The sequence below is a fragment of the Octodon degus genome, unplaced genomic scaffold, assembly GCF_000260255.1.
Source record: "Octodon degus isolate 3935 unplaced genomic scaffold, OctDeg1.0 scaffold00301, whole genome shotgun sequence".
Taxonomy (NCBI): Eukaryota; Metazoa; Chordata; class Mammalia; order Rodentia; family Octodontidae; genus Octodon; species Octodon degus.
Window position 1 is genome coordinate 1,434,648 of NW_004524877.1, and position 10,182 is coordinate 1,444,829.

Here is a 10,182-nt window from a genome sequence, read left to right on the forward strand (position 1 = left end):
AAAATATTAAAAGTTTTTTACTATGTTTTTGATATACAGTGCATAATTACTATCTATAGTCACCTTATTTTACAATAGCAAACATGAACTTACTCTTACGTGATTTCATTGTACTGCTCATTCAGCAAACTTTCTCCATGCTTTGCTACCATCTACTGTTCCCAGCCCCTGCCAGTTACTATTATATTCTCAACAATTTCAACAAGATGAGCTATTTTATATTCTACATATAAGTGACAATTGGGGTATGTCTTTATGTACCTGGCTTATTTCACTTAACATAATGACCTGTAGTTTAATCCATGCTGCTGCAGTGACCGGATTTTATGTCTAAATAGTATTCAATTATATGTATGTATTACACTTTTGTTAGTTCATTAGCAGGTGGGCAGTTAGGGAGTTTCCATTTCTTTGCTATTGGGAATAGTACTGCAATGAACATGGGCATGCTAATGTGTCTTTAGCATGCTGACTTCAATTACTTTGGATGTATATTCAGGAATGAGATTACTGGATTATACATAAGGTCTAGTTTGAAATTTTTGACAAACCTTCATGCTGATTCTGAAAATAGGTGACTATTTTACATTCCACTAACAGTGTGTAAGAGTTCCCTTTACTCCACATTGTTGCTAACAATATTTAATTTTTGTCTTTTTAGTAATAGCTATTATTGGAATGAGATAATATCTTATTGCAGTTTTGATTTGCATTTCCCTGCATATCTGTGATATTGAGCATTTTTCCACATACATATTAGCTATTTGTATGTCTTCTTTTGAAAAACAGCTATTATTTATTGCCTGTTTTTAGTTGACTTATTTGGGTTTTTGTTTGCTTGTTTCTTGCTCTTAAGTTTTGAGTTCTTAACTTTTAGAGACTACATCACAGTGTTGGCAGTGTTACAATGAGTTGATTTTTTGTTTAAATAATTTCTAAAGATGAGCAACTATGATTAATGTATATTCTTAATTTATGTGGATTTTGTGGTGTTTTGTGCCTAACATCCATTTCATTCTTACATTCATCTTTTCATCTCATATACTGTTGGTCTCTGCTAAAGTCACAAACTCTGGTGAAGATTTTTAAAATATGGATAGTATTATGCTGAGTGAAGTAAGATCATCTTTGCAATACACTTATGAAATCAAAGGAAATACATAGGGCTGGGAAGATGGCTCAGTGGAATAAACACTTCCCTGGCAAGTGCAAGGGCCTGAGTTCAATCCCCGGTTCTGCAAAAATAAATAAATAAATGAAATACATAATTATTGTGTTTTTAGTATGATCTATGGAAAAGGTAAAAAAAATCGCTTAATTTCTGAGTCCAATATAACTAAGGTTAATATAAAATGTCATATGCAAGCCTGTGGCTCAGATAACCTGGGTTTTAGTCCTTTCTGAAACTAGAATCAATAGGACTAAGACAGCATATTTTACTTCTTTGAATCTCAATTGTTTTACTCATATAGTATGAATGCACAAATTTTGACAATGTACTCATAAGAGGAGTTACAAGGAATTATTTTCCTGAAGTATGTTATGCATCTTAGAAGAAAGATCTTTCAGGTCATCTCCAAGATTAACAGTTATACAGTTAAAATATTTGCTACTATTTATCTTATATTTATAATGTAGCCATCACTATATTCAGATATTTACATATATCATCATTCATACTCAAAATAACTGTGAAAGGCATGTATCCCCTATATTTCACAAGAAAAAGTGAGACTTAGGTCAAGTTCCCCAGTGTTATATATTTGGTATTTGGCAAAGTTGATTTGATTCCAGGTAGGTCTAATACCAAAATCTTGGATTATTTGTTACTGTTACAGTTCTCTTACCAGTCTATTACAGATTGAAAGTTATCAAGTAATAGTTATTGGGTTTTTTCAGCTTCATTAGTTTCCTAGGGCTATGGTAGCAAATCCTGACACACAAAAATGTAACAAACAGTTTTAGTGCTTAACGTTTACAAAGCACACTAGTATTGTATACTTTCCCTTGCTTACAATAAATCCAGCAGATGTTATTCAACTAGCTTCATTTTATAAAATTGGAAGTTCACAGTTACTTTCTAAGGTCACAGAGTTAGTACATCAGTGTTAGAACTTCAGTGTAAATTTTCTGTCTCCTACCTAAATCTTTATTTTTTTTTTTTAAACCGGAGATTGAACTCAGAATCTTATGCTTGCCAGGCATGTGCTTATTCTACTGAGCAATTTCCCCAGGCCCATCCTACCTAAATCTTGCAATTTGTCCCATTATACTAGTATTATTCTTTATTGTGTTGAGAAATTCAAGAACTATAAAGGGAAAGTGCTTTGGGATCATAATATCTTGGAATCAGAAGAAACAATAAAAGTCATATATTTCTGCAAGAATCTCCTAGAGATTTTAAACCCTGACAGCTGGATTCATACTACCAACAAAGTGTCAAATTGAGTCAGGCTTACATACAGCATTTCACACTAGTATAGCGAAAGTTAATTTCATTGATAATATTCAAATATGAACATATAATATTTAGGCACGGGAGAAAACCAACTGAGAAACAAATTTCTGAGTAAGGAGCTGAGCTAAAACTAACTTATGGTTATTAAGGAACTAGCTATAAAACTAAATTGAAAAGTAAAATACAAATGCATGTTTGCTTAAAGAAATAGGCTTTGAGGTCAGACATTTTGGATTTATATACTACCACTCACTAGTTAGATGACCTGAGATATGTGACTAAACCTGCCTAAATTTCAGTTTCCTTCCACGCAAAATGGACATAATAATATATACATTATTCTATTGGTACAAGTATTGAAGTATATAATGTATATACAACATTTAGAAGGGCAACTGGCATAGTAAATTGTAGTTTTTAATAATAAAATATTATTGCTGTTATTCCTCTAATGGTAGAGTATCATCTCTCTCCACTCAACTTGTCTTGGAAGTTCCCTGTGAGAAATATCTATTATTCAATACTTGCATGCAAAGGATAATTTTGTCCTCAAGAACCACATATAAAAATAGAAGGCAGCACACCATGGTAGTATACACCTATAATGCCAGCTACTTGAAGCTAAAGCAAGAGAATTGAAAGATCAAGCCTAGCCTGGACAACTTAGGAAGGTCCTGTCTCAAAATAAAAGCTAAAAAACAGAAAGGGGCTTAGGATGTAGTTCTCGCAAAGACTCTGGATTCAGTTTCTACAACCACCCATTTGCACATGTGCGCATGCACATACGAAAGCACTAGACAACTTAATACTTTAATGGCAATAATAGTAGACATTTATTGAGTCATGAGAATGTGTTTTGTTCACTTCTATTCTAAATACTTTTTTATGCATTAATTCATGTTTTTAAAACAACTTTATGAATCAGGCAGTATATTTCTTTTTTATATGCAAATAAAATGAACACAAGGAGGCAAAACACTTTTTTCTTAAGATTTCAACATATTATGTGAGAAGCACTCAGGCTGTAGCAAGTCAATCAGGAAAAGTGAAAATGCTCAATTAAAATGGTTATCTACACAGAAGAATATTGAAGCATCAACTAGTTCACATCACAATTTAAAAATTAAGCCATAATAGATCTAAGAATAATTTATTATGAAGTAGCAGAGACAGACTTTGAATCTACACATTTAGCTGTAGAACTCACATTTTAACTACGAGAACCCACAGTTTTAACTACTATAGTTGGTTGTCTCCCAAGCACACTGCTATGTTATCCCCATATTCAATGGTTCCTTTACATGAATAATAGCAAACTAGGGCTTTAAAATGCCATGATATGAATGCTAGGTAAGTTACTGTGTCATAATAATTCCCATGAAGTGTGAATTAAAAATGGCAATAGAAAGTGGCTATAAAAATATTCTGGCTACTGTTGATAAAATAATATAAAGCTAAAGGTTTGTTCAGAATCTTAGCTTATATTTTAGAAACTTGGCACAAAAAAAGAAAACTGGCATAAACTGCAGGTAAAACTAAAATGGTAGTGATGACTAAAGATAAGCATAGTAAAAATACTGGAACAATGATGGGATGAAGAACATGGCCAGTGTAGCCCTCTCTCAGGTCTTTATCCTTTGAAGAGCAATAGATTGAGCCAGGGAGATGGCTCAGTAGAATAAGCGCTTGCCTGGCAAGTACAAGGGCCTGAGTTCAATCCCTGGTTCTGAAAAAAAAAGCAATAGATTGGGAAGAAATGCCAGGTACTTAGGAAAATAGTGATCAACCAAGACACAGGCAGTGGTGGTGAACCCATGGTTCCCATGAATCAGCAGGCTGATTATATTACTGAAAGCTCAAAAAGTTTCACTATTACTGTAATAAGATCACTGGGGCAGAGAGATTAGCCACCTATTTCCTTCTCTATCATACATCCTGGAAATTTCCAATTTTTTTTCCTATAGCCAAAGTGACACTGAAATTATAGGTTGCTGTGTTTCTTGTTAATCTTCCTTAAAACTATCATCCTAAACTTTCCAAACACCTAAGTGTTTCTGGGGTAGTTACCCAATTTATAAGAGTTTACGTGATTCAGTTTTAGATAGAAAGAAGGAAACATTTATGACCAATACAATTTATAACATCTACTTACCTTTTTCTGCTGTGCTCAAAACAGTCACTGTGAAAAGAGTGAGGGAGAGAGCAAGAGAAATCAAAATTAGTGATATTCATGTTTTTCTATCTTATTTTCTCCAGCATCATTTTTGAGCAGTTTATGCAATGATACCACTATCCTAAAATAAAGACAAAGATGGTTAGATTCCATTTTTGGATAACTCCTTCATCACAAACCTTCAGTAATTAAGAATTTCCATTCATTAAAAATATGATATTTTTTAAAAACCCAATAAACAGAAACATCTAAGCTCTATAATGTATCATTAAGAATTTCAAAACTGATAGATTGGCTGGTGATTATAGGTGCATATTTATTATTTTTCTGAAGTAACATTTTATAGAATATCATAAGTAGAATAATCCTTAGTAACTATCAGGTTTATTTTACAAATGGGGGTATACCTGGAGCAATATCAAATGATCTGCTTAATATCACAGAGCAATGCATTGGTAGAGCTGGGACTAAAGTCTAGCTTCCAAAACTTGTGCCACATAATGTGTTTATCTCTTTCAATTTTCCCCTGCCATTTAATGTAAGCAATTCATTATTTTTATTCAGAATGGTATTTATACATAATGAGGCTTACCTGTCTGTATCTAGCATCATCATCTGTGTGCACTTATATTACACGCTAAGTTAAACAGAAATTACAAGACAGTTCTCAATCCTCAGAAGCTGTTAAAGTAAAACTGCTCTTGTACCTAATAATGAGTAGTAGAGGCAGAAAAAATGTGGTAAAATCAAACAGTGAATGAAAACTATACTCCAAGTGCAACATTTTCAGGCCCTTCATCAGTTACACTTTCTCTTTCTTACTTTTTTATTTTTTAGTCTTCTTTTTTTAAAAAAAATGCATTTAGTACAGGGTATCCAGGGTCTTACTATGTAAATCAGACTTGTAGTGATTCTCTTGTTTTCAGTCTCGCAAGTGCTGGGATTACGTATGTGTGCCACCACGCACACTCTCAATTGCTGTCTCAGCATGCCCCCCGGGGGGCGGGGCCAACATGGATGCTGGGGATTGAACCCTGGCCACTGCGCTCTGCTTACACAGGTGCTTTAGTTCTTTTTCTCTTAAAGAGAGAAAAAAGTGTCATATTTTATCCTAAAAATCTGACCACATGATATATTTTCTGTTTTCCAATAAACTAACCTAGAGACTGCTAACAAGTTCTTCTTTATTTTCCCAGTTAACAAATCCTACTTCTGAATGCATGCAAGAAGCACATATTCTGGCAATAAGAAGCCTCACTGAGTCAATTTGGGATTTTGTGATTTTGCCAATGCATGCTGCATGACTGAATCAGTTCCATGAGGCCTTAAATAGGGGTAATATTACCTTTTTTAAATGGATTAAGAGAAAATAGAGTTGTTTGGACAACAACCTCAATAAAACATAGCTGCTCTTTGATGTACCTGCTTCTCTCTGCCTAGACACGTGCACTTATTTATTTTTTTACCTGACATATCAAAAGTTTCACATATAATTGGAGTATAATAAAATGTTTGATACATGTATATACTGTTTGTATCACTTTAAACATTTTCAAATAAGAAGGAAGGTGCTAACTCTCATTTGCTTGGCTGTTTGCTACAGTGCTGTAGGTAAGTAAGAGAAGATTACTAAATACTTATAGATACTGGCACTAAACAATGTGTAAATGGGCAATGAAAGAGAAACACTGAATTCTGCAGGTATGGGAAACCATTTTTAAGAACTCTTACATGTAAACAGGATTGATTTACATGATCTAAAAGCAGAGAAACAATCAATGGATGAAAGCATCAAGTTAACAAATTCTAGCTCAATATAGAAAAAATAATGCTGATGAAGAACAGGAGGAAAATGAAAATGATCACTAGCTTTAGGAAGGAGTAAGTTTCCCAATACAAATACCTGAAAATGTAGTAGACATTTGAACATTGGTTTGAAATTTGACTTGCTTTTTAAGACTTTTTGCCCTTTGAAATTCATAAGGATATAATAAGTCAAAGGGAAAATACTTTCTTGCAAAATTCCTTATTGGAAGAAAATTATGTACTTCTGAAAAAGAAAAATACCTTATTCCTAAAGATTGTGGCATTGATTTCCATCGTTTTTCCTTTCTTTTATTTTTCTAATACCATATGACCTTTTGTACTATTAAAGGAATAGGCTAAAATAATTTAATTGTATTTAAAAAGAAAATGTTGTAACAGTTATATCAAACTTTCAGAAAATGAATCTTTTATCATGAATCTCTCGGGTAAGGGTACATTTAACCAATTCTAATGTTAACTTGCCATAGATGATTATAAAGTAATGTGGTAGTACACATAGTTACATTTATTATGTTCCTTCAAATTTCAGTTCACTACTAGGGATGTGTTTGACTGGAGTTATCATCAAATAGTTTTTTTTGTATTGTTTTTCCCTCTTTTCCTCTCACTTATTTATTGATTTTTTGTAATGAGGCATGAACAACATTATAGAAAGTTGGAGTACACAAAATAATATACAGACAATCAGGTTAAAATCAAAGGATATGTCACAAATTCTTTTAAGTAGATGTATACTATATTTTGAGAGAAGAGACAAGTAGAGGATCAGAGAGAGAGTGCAGTGACATAATCGCCTACCTGGCAAGCACAAGGTCCTGAGTTTGATCCCCAGTACACAGAGAGAGAGAGAGAGAGAGAGAGAGAGAGAGAGAGAGAGAGAGAGAGATACAAATAACACAAGCCTAATCTCTACTGATTGAAGATGATGAAAAACTATACTAGAAAGGACATGGAAGAAACTCTAAAACACTGCTTTGAAATAGAAACATTATGAGATCAGGTCATTTAAAATTCCTGGTAGAAACATTTTAAAAAGCTAAAAAAATAAAATGAAACTAATTTTGTCATATATTTTATCTAATGAAATACATAAAAACAATGTTTTTATTTTTATTTTTTTCCATAATTTTATTGAGAGACAAATAGCAATGAGACAGTTTCAAATCAAAATTGGTATGACAGTTTCAACAATTAACACATTGCAAACTCTTTTCCTAGTGGTTATTTGCTGTACAAGAAGCAGACATGATATCCTATTTACAAACAGTATTACAAACAAATCCCTCCATTCATTAAGAGAATGTAACTATATATCTATCCTAACCATTTTGAACACATGGATACAAAATGGACATTCATCTGTATCCACTTTTTTGTTTAGTTCCATCCATAAAAACAATTTCATCATGTTATCTATATACAAATTATTGAGTCTTGTTTTCATTCTCTTTTGAACTAAGTTTTGAGATGATGGTGTGCATTTCATGCCTCAAGAAAATCTCAATTTAGATGCTACATCAGAGGTACCTAATAGACATGTAGGGATGGTAGCTAATGAATTATTATGTTAAAAAAGGACATGGAAAAATACAACAGGGAGATAAAAATATGGCAATCCAGTGTCATTTGTGCTTCTTTACAACATAAAATTCTCTTTAAATCAATGACATGATTGGGAAGAGTATTTATTGTATTATTGTGTAGTGCATATTTAATATGTATTTACCTTCTTGATCTGACACTTATTCTTTGATCTTGGACAAGTTAGTTAATCAGTCTGTACCTTAGTTTCTTCATGTATAAGGATAAAATTATTTATGTCATCAGGTTATCATAATACTTAAATAAGAATAAAAGGGTTAAGTATTTAGATGCTTGGCATATGATATGTACATAATTATCACTTTACTGGGAAAGATGAATGTTTCACTATGGTTATGTTTCACAATAAATTTAGGTTAAAATAAATATGTGTTTATAAAAAATTGTACACACCTGAAGTTATATATGATAGCTTTAAAATAATTAATTCAATATCAAAATGAATGGCTGATTTCCAGTTTTCTTCTTGGATATTTCTTAGATAGTAGATTAAGAGAGGGAATAGAATTTTACTTAGTGAAATGAAATATATTTCTGATTATACTTTGCTTTTGGAGAGCAAGATAATCATACCACTCTGCATTTACACCTCTTTATTATAGATATCAGCCATTAATTTATATTTGATTCAGTTATTCTTAAATGTTGAGGAACCTAATAATTACATAGGGAGCAGGACAATGATACAAATCTCAGGGTCCCCTTCACATAAATGTCTGGGTAGAGGTATAGGAATTTGTACTTTAAAAATATAGCAAGTGATTTTAACTTCATCCAGATTTAAGGACCACCATATTTATGTTAGAAATTTGATGTTATAGCTTGCTAATCACGTGTGATATATATGGATGACTTACATAAAACTATTTTAGAGTGGTAGTATAGTTCATACAGGTCTGAGTGGATAGCTTTTACTTCTGTAGCAACTTGGTTTATAGAAAATGGTTATTTTAGCTTTTTGCTTTGTATTTTCAGTTTTCATTTCATCTGATTCTCTTAGAAGAGTTTCTGCTTTTTTTTTTTTTTTTTTTTTTTGGCAGAACCAGGGATTGAACTCAGGCCCTTGCATTTGCCAGGGAAGCGCTTATTTCACTGAGCCATCTCCCCGCCCCCTACTACTTTTTGAGCAGAACTAATTTCTATAATGTTTATTAAACTAAAAATGCATACTATTGTCTCAAAAATGTCAGAATAGGGAAATCTGGAGTTCCATCTCTACCCAGCTGGCAAACCTCCCTGAATCAGCTTTTGTTGAACTCCGGAATCTGGTAAAATCTAGAGTACAACAGCTAGAGTGAAGATTTCATAAAAGTGGTATTTCTTTGTAGTAAGTGAATGCTGTGACAATTCAAATTGACTGCCTATTATATTCTAAATCCCATATCAGTAGGGACTTGAAGAATGGCACACTTACAGTCCAGATATTGGCTTCTAATGCCAGAAGAAGGAATATGGATACTATTCTCAAAGAATTGTGGTTGTGAGCCTGAATTATCTGGTGATCTCAAATGCAAAGTCTTCCCTGGGTTTTGTTTGATTGAGAATATTTCCAGGGATGGGTCACATTCCTGAGTGGTTTGCCAGAAGTATTCAGAGGCACAGCAACCTTAACCAAAAATGGGTGGGGAATACAGTTTGGTGTAAAACCCTAAGTTCAATTTCAAGTACCAAAAAACCAAAACAATAAAAAGCAAAAACAAAAATTCCTAGAGAGATGCAATAGCAGTTTTAAGTAGGTAGAAATATCATTTATCATGTAGGGAAGTCAATTGAAATTAATGTGAGGATGAGAATGACAAAATAACATATGAAAATGACACAGAGCCTAGGAGACCTGTAGGATGCTATGAAGTGTACTAACATATACATATGAAAATTAAGATATGTGCATATAAGATTCCATGTCATGAAAGAATGGCTAACAAGAAATCAACCAATAAGAAATGCTAGCTGGGCCATGGGGAAAATGGAACCCTTCTCCACTCTTTGTGGGACTGTTGACTGCTGCAACCACTGTGGAAGTCAGAATGGACATTCCTCAAAAAACTAGGACTAGAGGTCCCATTTGATCCAGCTATTCCCCTTCTTGGTAACATCCTAAAACAATTAAAAGCACCATACC

General features: G+C 33.0%; 1 protein-coding gene across 3 annotated transcripts in view; it reads right to left on the bottom strand.

The window, feature by feature from the left end:
- Window positions 1–10,182, bottom strand: part of Zdhhc15 (zinc finger DHHC-type containing 15) — a 215,736-nt gene that overhangs the window by 129,149 nt on the left and 76,405 nt on the right. For 2 of the 3 annotated variants that reach the window (XM_004647319.2, XM_023707589.1), the window contains exon 2: window positions 4,611–4,637. The exons of the other annotated variant lie outside the window; for it this stretch is intronic. In XM_004647319.2, the coding sequence (XP_004647376.1) occupies window positions 4,611–4,637 (27 nt within the window). The remainder of the gene's footprint in view (window positions 1–4,610; window positions 4,638–10,182) is intronic. 3 annotated transcript variants of the gene reach the window in all.